The sequence below is a fragment of the Taeniopygia guttata genome, chromosome 6, assembly GCF_048771995.1.
Source record: "Taeniopygia guttata chromosome 6, bTaeGut7.mat, whole genome shotgun sequence".
Taxonomy (NCBI): domain Eukaryota; kingdom Metazoa; phylum Chordata; class Aves; order Passeriformes; family Estrildidae; genus Taeniopygia; species Taeniopygia guttata.
In genome coordinates this window covers 20,156,373-20,171,924 of record NC_133031.1, presented here as the reverse complement: position 1 = coordinate 20,171,924, position 15,552 = coordinate 20,156,373, and the positions used below count along the sequence as shown (strand labels likewise).

The window sequence follows — 15,552 nt, the reverse complement described above, 5'->3', positions numbered from 1 at the left end:
CCTGTAAGCTGTCAGAAGTGCAGTACAGCATTGCTAATGGGTGCTACAGTAGGTAGCACAGCATGGACAAGCTAATGTACTTTTCCTGGGTTGCAAAGACAGATGTATTTTTCAGCGCCATTATTGTATTGGATGTCAACTCCAACTACAAAGGGTCTTGGCTGGACAAGATGAGCTTGAGGCTGCAGCCAGAAACACCCCATGAAATAAAGCTCCTTGTTGGAGCCTGTAATAATGAACATTTTGTGTGCACTCTGGGGACAGACTCCAGATCAGCTTGTGGGTAAAAAGAGATGGGCATGGATTATGAAGACATCTCTCAGGGATGATGGCCAGAAGGGGAAAACATCCAACTGCTTTGCCATGTTTTGAGAACTGCTTGAATGAAGAATGGCCCAGACACAGAGATGTGTAAAAGTGAATGCTGACAGCTGAGAGTTCTTGCAACAGCTTCATTACCAGTGTGAAGAATAATTCATAGGGTGGAAGCTGTATTGCCTGGAGTGCACCTTACTGGATGGGTCTACATCTCCTTATTCCACAGCTGCCATCTGTGGTCTTTGAAACTATGAGGGGTTCAGGGTGTGTGAACAAACATTTGGGTGATTTGTAGGCATGGGGGACAGAGAAATACTTCAATGATTTTTTTTTAAGGGTGGATTCCTTGATATTTTGTACTCATCTATTATCTGCTCAGTTTTTTGTGCTTGAAGATCTCTTGGTTGCAGTGACATTAAGGGGTAATTTGAGGAGGAAAAACAAAAAAGACAGGTTTTCTGTCAAGGGGATCAATAATTTAATTTAAACAAAATTGTTCGTTTAAACAGAGAAATGATAAAATCACACTTTTGGGTCTCCATAGGAAGACAAAAATTGGGAATGAGAATGCCTCAATTGTGTAAATAAAATCTATCTTAAAAGAACAGAATTTAGGCCTAGGAAAATTAGTCTTGTAGAAATAAAAACTTTTGAAATTCAGTGATCCCTGCAGTATGTACTCAAATATATTAATGTTTTCATCTTTCATTCTTATATACCTCAGACTTCTCAGGAAGACAGCAGTCACAGGAACACCATGGAAAAACTCAAATTATGAGGAAAATAAGAAATAAATAAGAACAAATATATACCCATAGAAGTATCCATTTTGTGTGCTTTTGTGTTTACCTCTTGCCACCCTTTTTGCGAGATAGACATTTTGGAGGTTTTTATAATCAATAGTCTGCTCATGGTTTCAAAAATATTTTCTTAATAATTCAATGATTTTCAGATACATGTTTTCAGTTGCATCAAGGCCCCAGATGAAATCAAGATGTCCCCATGCAGGAAAATTCTCATGGTAAATAAGATTAGTAATCCGAGAAAGCAGCCTTGCCATGTCTGTTGGGTCTGCAAATGTGTCCTGTCCACCACTCCAAACAGCAATTGGTGTCTTTATCTCCTCTATCTTGTACTCAGGAGGAGTAGTCTGTAAGACAGGGAGGAGACCTGGGTGAATGCTGCTGTATCAAAGTTGTGCTTAGAGAAAGGTTTCTGTGCAAGCATCTCTCTTTGTCTTTTGTTTCTGCACTGCCTCCAGTAAAACCATAAGGATGAAGGCCACCCTCTTATTGCTCATTGCCCTAACCCCATTCCCTGCCTATGGAATGACCCACCCTATTCCTGTTCTTTCTATAAAGCGTGGCTGAGGATTGTCTTGCAGTTTGGTCCTGGCTTGAGCTCTTCAGAGTTGTGGGAATGGAAAGACCACTGGCAGTATTCATCAGTCAAGGACTGAGGAGATTTTTCTTGTGTGTATTCAGGGTGAGGTGATCTATAAGTTTTTTTGGGGTGCATGGAGTGCAGCTTTGGATCTTAGTTTTCATGCTTGGAACTGAAGTAGAAAGGAAATAATTTGGTCATTTATGATTTCACCCTAGAAAATTTATGAGTGTGCAAGATAGAAGTGACTGATTGTAGCTCTGGAGCCTTTCTGTTTGTGAAAAACAGCATTTTGGTACAGCATGAGGTACTTCAAGTCAAATGTGCTTATTAAAAGTGAAATGGTTGCCAGTCCACTGGAGAGGTCACTTTAGCTGTGAGATCCATCTCCTCTCTTAAACAAAAGGCAGGGTTTGAGGATTTTTGGGCAAGTAAAGAGCTCTGTACTCACTCAGTCCTAGGACTTGGGTGTGGTTCTTATTCATTTTTGGAATGACATGTAAGTTGACATGTCATTGAGCACATCCCAGCATCAGTAGGGGAGACAAAATGAACTTCTGTTAATTGTCTGTAAGGGTCTATCTCTGCCTTGTTTGTGAATAGAATTTTATACTTGTGTGTGATGCAGCTGAAAGATTATCTCTCCCCTTTGTTAGTACTCACAGGTGCTAAAATTTGAATTTTTCTATACTAGTTTTACCAAGGCTCAAGGGTAAGTTCTGAGGGAGCCCATTTTGCCTTACCTGGTTGTATTTCTTCATGTTTTCCTTAGAGCCATAGTCATAAGCTTGAAACCGGTCTGTATGTGCTAGCTGTTAAAAGACAGAACAGACAAAATAAAAGATATGAGAGATGAAGGAGTAGAGTGCAGCAGGTATATTCCTGCCTGTGAATTAAGTCAAGGCTCAGGAAGAGGACTGTGTTACTCCCACACCTTCCTCTGGTTGCAGGCTTCCAGGGTGCTGAGGATAGATCACAGGGTAAGTGGCATCCTTGCCTTTTCTCTTGCTAACTTTCTGTCCAGATCCACCCTCAATATGTTTTGTTACTTAAAATTGTGTTTTACAACCTTAGATAACTAAAGTTGAGGTCACAGTTTGTCATGCAGAGTTGGGTCCAGCTGTCACATGGAAAGAGAACCTGAATGTCTATAATGTGCCAAGGCTATTACAAGTTTTGTGTAATATGCCTTGCAGGACTGGTGAGTGAATACCTGGAGTTATTTGTTTGTTTTGGTAATTTAATTTTTTGCATAAATATGACCAGTAATTTTACTTGTGAGTGGTATGTGATAAAGGGTGAGAGAAACCCAGCGTTTGTCAGTTTAGAAAACATTTGCTTCCAGGATTTAAGTAGTTGAGTATGCATTAAAAACCTGTCTGGTGCATTGTCTTTGCTGTTCTGTCTTCCTCTATCTGTGTTTGCTTTGCATCCACTTGATTTTGTTAGAGGATGGCAAAATAGACCATAGAGTCACTAGGTGTTCATGGTTTGTGTCCATTTCCTGCCTAGCTGTATCCTGTGGGACTGACTGTTGGGAATCTTTGTCTTCAGGAGCACATCCATATTCTAGACCATATTAAATGTGCAGGTGCTCATGGCAGTAGGTGAGAAGGCATGATGGCCAGTTTCCCAAATCCAAAGCCTCTGGATTTCCCTGTAGGCTGTCACTTGCATAAAAAGCAGTAGTAGGAGATTGTTTACATGTCAGTGCACAATTATACCTGTCGCCAATGAAAAATGTTGTGTGCCGATGTTCCAGCTGGGGAATGTCCTACGTACATATCCACTCGACTCTGGAGAGAAAGCAGAAATTTTATAGAGACAGAGATCCAGCGCTGTGACAGAATAAAACTGTAAGAAAGTGAGTTTCTATTAAAGAAGTCACCTTACAAAATATTTTTTATAGTTTGGTTAGGGAGATGTCCCAGTTCCATCTGCCTGGGTTCTTCTTCAGCTGTGTTATCTCGCTCTGAGAACCACGTTAGTGACTCAAGCAAAGCAGGAAATATCCTTCATGGTTTAGCTCTGCAACTCAAAAGCTGCAATTGATTTTGCATTGAACCTTTGAGTCTAACTGCTTTCCCATATGTGCTTTTGGAAAGGATTATAGATGAAAAAAAGTGGGCCCTGTTGTTACAGACACTGCTGTAATAAACATTATACAGACCAGCTTCTGCATATTTTGGCCACTGTAAAGGGGATTGACACCACAGCATGCAAGTATTGTCAAGCAGAGGGAAAACTCTGCTGTCTCTCCTGTCCCCTCTGTCTGCTGCACAAGTGTTTGTGAATCCCACTCTAGGTGTGCTGCACTCCTCAGCATGGTGGAAGGGCTTTCTGTAGCTCTACACCTTGTGGATTGAGCTGTTGAGCCCAGTTTTAAGGTCAACAAAACAAGGAAAATGCCCCTTACAGTAGTTCTTTGGGACCAAGTTTTTTGGTACAAATAGTCTGAAAACTGGGAAGAAGAAGTTTTCTCCTGTCTTTTAGCTATTTCAGTGTTCAGAGGACCCCAGTGTCTATATGCTAAGGAAGGAAACTGTCAGCTGTATTGGCATGAAGTCTGACTCCATCACTCTTTGTCTCTTTTTAAAGAATATCTACATGTGACAAAAATCTCATTGGCTTAGCCCCAAAAGGGGGTACATCCTGACATGTGCAATACAGCTCCAGTCTGAACTCAGTTCTTCCTTTCTGCCATTGGAATGTGCCTAGCTGCTGGTCCCACCCATCGCTAGCCCAAACCGTGCTGCCACTGCAGACAGTACACCACATCCTGGCGTTCCCTCTGTCTGCTGAGAACTACACTGTAGCTTGTGTACATTTACACGTGGGACAGTAACTAGACAAGGATATAGTGCACAAAACTGCCAAAATCCCTTTAGTTTTGCTCTGAGTAGGTGTTACTGCCTATACTTACCGTGTTGATATTTTTTACACTGCCTCCAGCTATGTAACAGAGAACATGGGCACAAAACTTATCCAGGGTTGTACAGAGCTGTGTCACGGGTCCTTTCAGAAACTCGATCTGGTGTGCAGCTCCTTTGCAGCCAAACACTAACTGAGGGAAAGGAAAAGTGCAATACCTTTTTTTCTTGTTACAGAAGAATTTAATGCAGAAAATTTTTGCTAATAGCCTTGCCTTCATAACACAATATTCAAAGACTGCTGGAGCAGCTTATCCTCGCATTACCCCTTAAAACACCCTCTTCCCCACAGCACATCATTTATTGTTCCTTCTTCATCTTACTATCAGGAATCCTCAAGCAAGCTATCCTTCCATTTCTAGTGTGCTGACCCTAATGTCTACTCATTTTTAAATAAGTCCTAGAGATGGTCATGTCTGTTATTGCAGTGCTGGTTTAACTCCTCCTGCATGAGGCCAGCAAAATTTTATTTAAACAGCAGGAATCCTAAAACAGGACAGAGTTTCAAAAGTCTCCTACTTCATTGGGAGCTACTGCTACAAGCTCTATATCCTAACTGTTTTCACCACAGGGTTTGGGAACAGTTTTTTTGAGACCACTGAGTTCATCCCAAGCTCAGTGTCAGCATGTCACTTGTTTGGGAACATAGGACCTCAGGATGAGGGAACCCTGTGAAGATTAGTCAGGCATTGGACCTCTTAGAAGGAAAAAATGACATACCCTGAGCAGTGGTCCAGGAAGATTTGATAACTTAATGAGAGGGCTTGTAGCATGTGGGCATGCAGTTACTGGGCCCAGAGCAAAGAACACTTTCACCCGTTTAGCCAGCTCAGGGTATGTATAAAATGCTATGAAGCCTGCAAACACAGAAGAGACAGCCTGAGTTAGTGTAGATATCCTCCACAGACAACTTAAATACATAAACAGCAGATAGCAAACAAGGCATCATAGTAGATTTGCAGATTTGTGTTTTGTTCATGTTTGTGCTGCATGTTTTACGTAAGGAAAGCGTTGAAGCAAAATCCTGAAACTAATTTTATCTGCAAGGCAAAGTTAATTTTAAGGTTTAAAGCATGTCTGGGCATTGTCTTTACCAGAACTGTTTTTATAGGCAACATTTCAGGTTTTGAAGATATCATAAATTCCCTTTAAAGTTCATGAAACTATCATATAAAAAGAGTTTTTCAAATTAAAGTCTCTAAAGATCTATGCATGTTTATACTCTCATGAAACTATAGAATAATTAGCTGAATACTGGGAGCTTTGAGTATTTTCAAGTGATTTCTTGCATCCCAGGTAGATAAGAAAGCCTAGATGCTTGGTTTGTTTTGCTGTGAGGGTCTTTAAATAATCTTATGAGAAGCAACAAAAAGAGAAAAGGTCAGAATTTGTGACAATATATGATTTTTCCACACTTCTCTCTCTTTTTTTCTGGGTGGTTTACGCTAATGACTGGCAGTGGCTCCTTTCTAATCAATGCCCATTCATGGATCTTATAAATAAACCATAACCATCAAAAACTTTCAACTAAAGAAAAAAGAAATTTAGCTGCATTTAGAGGCCATGAAATGAATAATGACAAAAGCCGGACATAAGAGAAATTAAACTATTAATGTTTCTGCTTTCCTGATTTTTGGTCTCTGACACTATGCTTTTAAACAGCAATGTGGCTAGTTATAGCCAGTCGTGAACTACAACTTAAATTGTAAGATTGAAACCAAGTCATGACTTAGTAATTTTAACGTTATTTTTCCTTACCTTTGAGCAATTTAATTTAAAGAAAGGTATTCATTTAAATTATGAATTAAAGAGGATGTTTTATCTGTTTAGTTTTTCCATCCTGTTCACAAGAACAGGGTCCCCAGGGCAGTGGTCACAGCACCAATTCTGCCAGAGTTCCAGAAGTGCTTGGACAATGCTCTTAGGCACATGGTGTGAACATTGGGGCTGGCTTGGGCAGGGCCAGGAGCTGGATTTCAGTGGTTCTATGTCCCTTCCAGCTCAGGATATTCTATGATTCTAATTTTCTGTCTTAATACAAAAGAACTTAATAGAAATGCCCGTTGCTGAGAAAAATACCCTATAGCAGTACAAGAAGTACACTGTAAATTACTGTTATGTCTGTAATTATTAAAAAAGTTGAACTATCATTGCATCTTCTATTAAGTTATTTGCTTCTTAAGGATAACCAAAGGTGATTTTAGAAAAGTTTTTCATATTTTCAAAATCTCAACACAAAAAAATCTCTACGATTTTCTAACTCTCTACAAACAAGAAAAACAACAGAATTGGTGTGGAGAGTCACCTCCTGATCAAATAGGAACACAAAAGGTTGCCAGTAATTTTCCTGACATTACCTGCAGTTGACCCTTCAGAGTGACCAATATAGTAAACATCCTTCTGTCCAGTTTTATTCATGATGAAATTCAGCTCTGCTGGAATGTCGTATTTACCCATTTCATTGAAGCTGTGGGGAGAAACACAAAAAGCTGGCAGACAATTTGACTGTCACGCTGTGAGTTACTGACTGTCAGATTTGCCCATTGCACCAAGCAGGACCCATTGAAGGAGGAGGCTGCACACTGTGTCTGCATCCTTGCTTGAGCTGGGGGAGTGGGCAGAGGGGTGCAGCTGTGCAGCCTGGCTGCCTGATGGGCTCTGTGTGGATGAAGTGCCAGTTTCACCTGACAGCTGCAGCCCCTGGGGAACTGAATTTTATCAGTGCTTTCACCTGAATGCGCTACAAAACACATTTCTCTCTTGGCTGAATTCAACTGTGAGAGATCAGATTTCTAGACAAGGCTGCTCAAAGTGTTCCAGATGAGGTTCTTGCTCTCCCTCTCACAGTACAGTCTCCCTTTTCCTCAGCATTCCATTTAGTTTCCCAGTCTCTGAAATCTCTTCCCCAGCCAGTGCTCCCAATTCTGGGTAGTAGTGAGCATCCATCTTTGGTTCTTTACTCTCCTGGGTTGGTGTAGGTCCTGATCTGATGCTGGTTTAGGTAAAAGCCATCAGGCTGAAGCTATCTAATCCCCTTGGAGTTTCTGTGTTGAGTCTTTGTCTCTCTACTGAGTACCTGAACTGCCAGAACTCCTTCTGGCAGGGCTTAAGGGTCTTGTGTTTTAAAGACCAGGTGTTCCCTCTGCTGTTTCCCAACCAGACATCATAGCCTGCATCTGCAAGGATGAAGCCCAAGCTGTTGTTGGGGAGGTTGGAAATCCAGTGAGTAGCATCTCCTAGAAAAGCATGTTGCAGGAACACTGCAGGCCTTTGTCCTGAAAAAGATTAAAATACACTTTTATTGTAACAACAATTAATATTGGAGTGCAGAGTTCAGTTTGTGAGAGGTTTCCTTCTTTTAGAAGCTCACGTGAGAACTATACGTAGATATTGGTTTGAGAAACCGGAAGGATTTTTGCTATGCAAGCAGGAACCATTTAATGACATTTCATAATCATTTTACTACAGGTCTGGCAAATAATGAGTTTACTGAGGATGCCTGTCCTTCTTCCTCTTGCACTGGAAAGCCAGCTTACAGCCCCTATGCTGAAACCATCTACCCAAAGGTGAAAACTGCTGAAGGCACAACAGTGTATGGAAAAGAAAGAAAAATTAATCCAAATAAGGAAATCCACACTTCAGTAACCACTGAGCAGGGCTGAGAGGCCCCTGATCTAATTTGGCTAGTCTTATTTTGAGAGTCAGACTGGTCCAAATGATCTCCAAAGGAGATGCAGTTAAGGAAAGGCATCCAAATAAATCATTTTTTAATACTAACAAGGACTAATAATCAAAGTAACAGTACCCAGGGTACTACAAATTATTCAATTCAGAAAATGTGATGAAACTGATGAAATGCATTTGCACTTGCATTTGCTTTTCATTGACAACCTGATTTTTCCCCTCCTTTATTAAGAATATCTCTGTCCTTCAGAAGCCTGGGAATTATTCATATGCCTAACCTCAAGGGCTTTGTTGTCAGGCTACTATTTTATGTGTATATGATTTAAGTTGTTAAGGCAAAACCTCCTCAAATCCTGTTTACAAGCCTACCTGCCAGACCATTTGAGGGAAAAAAACCTCCAACCCTTGGATGTAACAAAATTATTAGGAAAGTCTGAAATAAGGACAGAGACACTGAATGTGTGGACTTCAGATGGATTCAGGATTGAGTCACACTTCTGACAAGGTGCTCTTGTGGAGATGGAAAGGTATAGACCATGCCATTGCAGGGGACAAGGGAAGGATGGGGAATCCATCTAAGGGTTGGCTCTCAGACCTTCCTTGTGTTCTGTAGCTGTCACACCTCTGTTTCGGTCATTCCTCCCAGCAGGAATTCTGTAAACGGCAAGAATGTATCCATCTTTTGTTGTAACTTCATATTCCTCACTGGGGTATCCATGATATCTGATGATTTCACTCTGTGGAAAGACAAAGGAGAGTTTGTTAAATGTGCCAGTTGTCCTGCTCTAGAGCCTAACCAAGATGAGGAGTGCAGATGTGGGATGTGCTGTGATGGTAGTGTAAGGCTCTGGCCACAGAGACCATGCCTGAGAATAAACATTACAGATCTTGTAAAAAGATGAAGCAAAGTCCTCTTCAGACCTGTTTAGATGTTGGTTTTCTGGTATTTATTCCCCTATTATGGTATAAAACAGAACTGTGCTGAGTGACCAGCTCCCTTCTGAGAAGTAGTTTGTCATGCTACACAAGTCTTAGACAGATTGTACCTTTCTACAGATTAAATATGCAGCCATATCTGTATAAGACAATGCCAATAGCTGTGGGGATGGTCCATAATGAATCTCTTCTCGGAAAGTGTGGTTAGGCAAGTCATGCAGGCAAAGAAAACAAGGGTGGAGATCTTGTCAAAGGAAATAATTGGACCACCTACACCTAATTCTACATATACTCTGAGGAAATCTTTGGTGACTCAAAGCAAGGCATCTTTGATTAGTTTGCATTGAGAGAATCTGAGGAAGGGTTCAACCTCCCTCACCTCTGTTCTGAGTAAACAGTTTGTTATGGAAGGGCATATGCTTCACTTCAGCCTTTGCCTCCATTGCAAAGGAGTTTTCCTCTGTGGCAGCCCGGACTGTTTGGATAGGAAAATCGAGGTTTCTGCCAGGCTAGTGCTGGAAGGTTCCTTGTTCTCTTGCCAGGTTTGCATTCCTCCCATCATGCAGTAGCTTGAAATACCAACACCTGTTGAGAAAGCTGACTGCAAACAGGTCTCATGAGCCATGACACAGCTCCACATTTATCACATACCTGTTTGGCTTCACACCAAATGCAGGCAGCAAAGTCTGTTGCTCATTTTAGTATGGACTGGAGCAGTAGTCTGTGCTCTGTTCACAGGCCAGGGCTGCGTCTGGCCACTGGGATCCAAATTATGTAGTGTGGGTCTCCAGTGGCCCTCAGGAGGTTCTGGGGAGTTGGCTAGCCTTGGAAGCAAAGGTAGCAGCCAGCAGTCCCCACTGCAGTGCTACATGTCTGTCCTCATGCAATGAGCAAGAGGCACATCTGTCCCTGGCACGCTCAGAGCCGGCCCTCATGGTGGGAGCGACCCTAAGGGAGCAGTTTTGGAAACAGCAGCCTGGGAAAACAGGAGATGAAGAAGGGGCTCTTCTTACCTTTCCTGACAAGGACTGTTAGGTTTGCAACTGGAAGAGAAGCTTTAGAAAAGGAAAGAAAATGACCCAACTTACAACATTCATGAAACATTCCGGGTTGCGGCTCTTCTTGCAGCGGCTTTTGTCAACACCGGCCGTGGAGGCTGCTGTGAATCCTGCTGAAAAGGCAACTCCTTGGGAGCAGAGCAGCACGAGGAGGCACCACATCTTGAGGCTGTGTGGAAGAGCACATGCAGGGGTGTTTGTGCTAGGAAGAGAGTAGTGTGGAATTCCACAGGAAAACCCAAGAGGAGAATCTCCTGAAGGTTGCCCTAAAAACTGTTCCCCAGGGGCTGCCAGAGTAAGAACCTGTGAGCACCTGAGATGATAATCACCCAGCTTGTCTACCTTTATCTCTCTTCTGCCAGCAGGAGAGGTGAAGGGAGAAGAAAGCACTGTTTTCTTCCTGTCTCCTCAGGAATGAGGTGAAAGAGGTTCAGGATGGGCCCTCCTTAAGCTTGCCCTCTTCCTCTGGGTCTGAATGCTATTCTTGCATCTGCCAGTGGTGTGCTGGGGTGTGGGACCTGATAATGACGCTCATGAAGGGGCCAGGAGTAATTCAGGCACTCTGTGAAGAGATTTAATGGATGTTGGGCAACATGTTTGCACATTCTGTGGCAGTTTGTGCTTTCTCATAGGGTGATGCGCCCCAGAACATAAGTTCTGTTTGAAATCAGTTGCTCTGAGAATATGGAGCAAACAAGGTGACCATGTGTGGCTCCCCAAAATCCCCATTAGTCAGTTCCTAGTCAGCTTTACCTTTTGGCCACTAGGCAAGCAGCTGTGAGGATGAGCAATAGATCCTGAGACTGCCTTTGTGTTGCCAAGGCCTGTCTCCATTACCTCTTAGAAATAGTGTCTGTAGTGCAAATCTTGTATTTGTCATGGGGAAGTGAGACCTTCCCCTTTCCTGGGATGATGGATGGTTCCAGATGAGCATTTCTGAATAGAAATTACAGAGTGCAGTCAATCTAGTACCAGTTCATGCCAACTTCATGTAAAATAGATATGCTTCCAGGTTTTAGTCTTTATTTTCTAGAACCCAGATCAATGAGTGCATGTACACTGCTCTCTCTGACCTTCCCAGACTTTTTTTTCAATAAGATAATTTTGACACAAGCATCCCCTAGAAAAGAGAAGAACACATATTGTGACCTAGATAGTTACTGAGTGTGGGATTATACATTAAAACTGTGCGGAGAGCAAGAGCTCCCAAATTCAGTGCTCCTTGCTTCTTCATTCTGAAGAACTGCACAAAAAAGATTGGTCCATGAAGCTCAGGACTGCGCTTACATATTCAGGAAAACCACATCATACTTCGTGCATCAAATTTGTGTTTTATGCTGTGCTTTAATGTGAGGAGAAAATGCCTGTGAAGAGAAGAGTAGTATTCATTCTGCATGTGTATAAAGTCCATAAGATCAGCCAGGAGACCTAAATATTCAGTAGTAGAATCCATGGGACTTAATGCAGTGTAAGGCTTCAGCTGATCACAGCATCTTGTAAGAATGTAGTAGTGGCTGGGGACACCACTGCTCTTGCAGGCTGGGCTTCCTCAGAAGGACACGTTTCCATGACTGTGGTGTGTTTGTGTCCACCATCCTGTCCATCCTTTAACTGACTTTCGATGTAATTGTTAAATATCTGCCAAGCCCAGCACTGAGCTACATGCCTGTGCAGGATGGGGGTCACAGCAGTTCCTGAGGACTGTTTGTCAGGGGAGGACAGGGAACTCCACAGGGTTCAGCCTTGCTGGGGGGAAGGCAGGCAAAGGCAGCTGGTGTCATGTTCAGGAGCAGCCAGCAAGAGTGAGATTGTCAGCATTTCAGAGTCCATGTAGCTTCACAGTACACTTAGCATATATGGTTTGTGAGTGAATTTCATAGGAGACCTTCCTGTCTTACAGTTTTTGTTAGGAAGTTAAACAGGCTCAGGAGAAAAGCCTTTTGGGAACCAGGCATTAGACATGGAGAATGCAATTTTTAATGATGAACAGTGGTTCTCATGTACCCACATGTTTCTTGAGTCTGCTTCTAGCATAAGATATCTGTTATGACGAGATATGATGCTCTGTGAAATTTATTTGTACTCAGGAATGTTCAATAGCAAGACCAAGAGAAAGTAAGGAAGTATTCCCCATCAAATAATGGGGAAGAAGAACAGAATTTGCAGGATGAGAGAGAGGTAAACAAGGAAGATATGTTTCGACTTCTAGTGATCTTCAATTTGACCTTTAAATTTGGCTGAACAAATTTAAAGAAGTCAGACCTCGTGAGTCATCAAACAATTAAAATGAGACAGCATTTGGAAACACCCAGAATTTTAAATATGGCATAAAACCACACTTCATTAAATTCCCTTTATATATCAAATACTTCTTTTTTTTTTTTTTTGTCAAAACAGGAAGCCTCACAACTATATACTCAGGCAGTGCAGCACTCTGTTTTGCTTTCTGCTGTTTTACTCTGTTCTAGTGGAAGCAAAACATACCTGCCTCTCCCTGCACTGGGAATCTCAATTTGACAAGAAAAAGTTCTGCTAATATCTCAACTTGCTTTCACATCACTACCAAAATTAGTTGAGGCAATGCAGAGGCTTAATTATTCCTTCTATTAAGGTAAACTTTCCTCAATGCACTCTGTGATCATCTGGCTTAGCTGGCATGGCTTATGGACTTCCAGGTTTTCAGCTTTTACTCAGCTGCAGGGTGCCAAGTAGCATCAACCTTGGCAGGGCACTGCTCCCTTAAACTCCAGGAATAAAGAGACAGGAGATACGAACAGCTGTTTTCATCTAGTGGGATGAAGTCATAAGTCACTATTGAGCATGGTAAACTATCATAAAAGAATATGCTTAGATAGAAAAAATATCAGAGAGAGAAATGCCCTTGAAAATGCCTTTATGTACATTGAAGATATAGTGAAGCTAAGATGCAAGCCATTCTGAAATTTTTCCTTTTATCCTTGTGCCTTAAGCAGTCTAAATTTACTTCATAGAAGGTGTAAGGCATACACACACCAACCAGAAGAGCAACTGTGAGTAAATATGCATGAAGATTTGCTACCTTACTCACTAAGAAAACGTACACTCGCATTATACGCAAGGAACAGGAGGTCCAGATTACACGTTGTTGCAATACTTGCACATTCATTCCCTTGTTCTCAGAGGGAAGAAAACAAGTAGGAAAAAAATTAAATCGCTTCTCTTTTTCTCCCTTTTGGGCAGGTCAAATTTCTTTGTCTTCTAGTTTAAGCAGAGAAGCACTTCAGTGCATAGCAATAGACTTACAGATGAGAGAGGAAAAAGAAGAAAAACACTGCTTACTTTTACAACCAACTGCACAAAAGAAAGGCAGCACATCTTTATGGAGACAGGAAACAGAGGAAGAGAGCATGAGCATGTATGTACAAGTAACTTACCTCTGCTTTGACTGCCTTGCTTCTGCCTTCTGCCACGGTCACTGGTCTGCCTCCACCAGCAGACTGATTCACTGGCAGAAGCCTGCGCCGATAAAAGGAAGTCAAAACAAAATGAGTGCTTCAGGGAAGCAGCTGTGAGTGCTATGAGTTGGCAACACGTATTGCAGAGGGTGTTTGAGTGCTGATTTGGCAGTACTTCAGAAGTGGGGAAATCTTTGTGATGAAAAAGATGATCTAGTTTAATTCACCGCCCCAAAATGCACCATGGAGCAGGCGAGTGTAGATACTATCTATAAATTAGTGGTTAGTATGTTTAGCTGGGACCTGGGTGTTGCAGTTCACTGGGGCTCTGGCAGACCTTGATCTGTATTGTTGCCCAGCTGAGGGGCTGCTTCAAATGCAACCTTTTAAGATGAAAAGGAGGAAGTGTCCAGCTTTTCTCAACATAGTGTCTCAAGAACACTGTCTCTGCTATTGCTTTTCATTCGGTTTATGTTAACTTTAACATTGCAGACTGACCTAAATCTGTTTTCCAGTGAGCAGCACAACTCATGAAACTCACCTTATTCTGCATTAATCACATTCCAGTGCCAAAGAAGGCTTGAACACATGTAACCTTTTTCCCAGTGAGGGAACAAACAAGGGTTCTTGTTTATCCTAAGCCATTTTCATCACCTCTGAAAACATGGTATCTGGAGATCTTTGCTTAATGGCTGAATTAGCTGTAGTCAGCCTGAGGGCTCAGTCCTCACTGAGATTGGCTCGATGTCCATGGGCAGAAGGACTTGTTCCATGTCCTTGCGCAGCTGAGCTATAAACTAAGTAGAATCCTCCTACATGAGGATAAACCTGTTCAGCCAATTAACTCAAAAGTGTCTTCTCAGGGAGAACTTGAGTCTCATCATGGACTGATGAGCATTTAGAAGAGCACCAGATAAGAAGGATGTGTTCTTGGGAACACCATTGCATAGTATGATGCCTTTGACTACTGGGGAAGGAAAGGAGTGAAACAACAGGATGTTGGTGATGGCACAGTAACCGTTCTGCTTTACATACAAAGTAAAGAACATTATTTGGGATAGTGGGAAAGGTAGTTCGATAATTGCTCAGTGAAAAGCATTATAACTTGACTTCTCTGATATCTCTGACAATAACTATCATCAAACCATAAACTGATCACTCAGAAGGACTTCTGCAACATAATGTCTCATCCCTTCTCATGTCCCGAGGGGGGATCAACAGTCCTCAAGATGTGTCCAATGCTGTTTGCTCAACCTGCTTTTCCTGATTGTCCAGAAAATTCAACTCCCTGCCTCCTCTATGATGTCCCAGGTTGTAAGATAGCTGTACTCCTTTTTGCAAACTCCTTTCTAGGTGACTTTATGGAATGCTCTGCCTATTCTCAGGTATGATGCTATTGCATTTAGCATGGAAAGGATTGAAAACTTATAAAGCAGGCCTCATGTCCTCATACATTTTCCCTAAAAGCAGTGAGTTAGTTGAAAAATTGACTCTCTGAAGAGTATTTGTCTCTAGGAATTTGTATTTGATGGAAGGAATGTCCTTGTCTGGAGGGGAACTGTTTTGTTTGGATCAAACTCTAGCTACATTTGTGAAACAGAAGGAAACAGGACAGCCTTCAGCAGTGGGCTCAGGAGATGAAAAAGGCCTGTTGTTTCTCTTGGAAGGGAAAGGCGCAGAAGTGGTAACAGCCATGGTTAATTTGTTTGGCTAATGAACCATTACTCAGAGTGAGACACTGGTCCTTTGGTCTTACAGTGTCACCAGTGAACTGCCCCAGTGCAACAGCTGCACTGTCCTGGCTAGCAT

The 15,552-nt window shown here is 42.1% G+C and overlaps 1 protein-coding gene across 2 annotated transcripts; it reads right to left on the bottom strand.

Annotated features, from left to right (window-relative positions):
* Positions 1 to 772: 772 nt before the first annotated feature.
* Positions 773 to 15,540, bottom strand: LOC100219000 (lysosomal acid lipase/cholesteryl ester hydrolase). 2 transcript variants are annotated; one of them, XM_032749136.3, is made up of 10 exons: positions 13,723 to 15,540; positions 10,340 to 10,478; positions 8,911 to 9,052; positions 7,708 to 7,906; positions 6,989 to 7,098; positions 5,352 to 5,488; positions 4,625 to 4,765; positions 3,426 to 3,497; positions 2,445 to 2,513; positions 773 to 1,468 (listed from the first exon to the last, which is right to left on the bottom strand). In XM_032749136.3, exons 2-10 carry the CDS (start codon positions 10,469 to 10,471, stop codon positions 1,235 to 1,237), a joined length of 1,236 nt encoding a protein of 411 aa, XP_032605027.3. In that variant the 5' UTR covers positions 10,472 to 10,478; positions 13,723 to 15,540; the 3' UTR covers positions 773 to 1,234. The 2 variants fall into 2 exon arrangements, with proteins under 2 accessions (XP_032605027.3, XP_030131908.4); XM_030276048.4 differs by having other exon boundaries at positions 8,938 to 9,052.
* Between the last annotated feature and the right edge of the window lie 12 nt (positions 15,541 to 15,552).

Excerpts from the sequence above, each read along its gene's own strand:
- LOC100219000 (XM_032749136.3), bottom strand. The coding sequence starts at position 10,471 with ATGTGGTGCCTCCTCGTGCTGCTCTGCTCCCAAGGAGTTGCCTTTTCA. Across the intron at positions 7,907-8,910 it reads AGCTACAGAACACAAGGAAG|GACAAAGGCCTGCAGTGTTC; the intron begins GTCTGAGAGCCA and ends AATCTTTTTCAG. Across the intron at positions 7,099-7,707 it reads AAGGAGTTCTGGCAGTTCAG|CTTCAATGAAATGGGTAAAT; the intron begins GTACTCAGTAGA and ends TTCTCCCCACAG.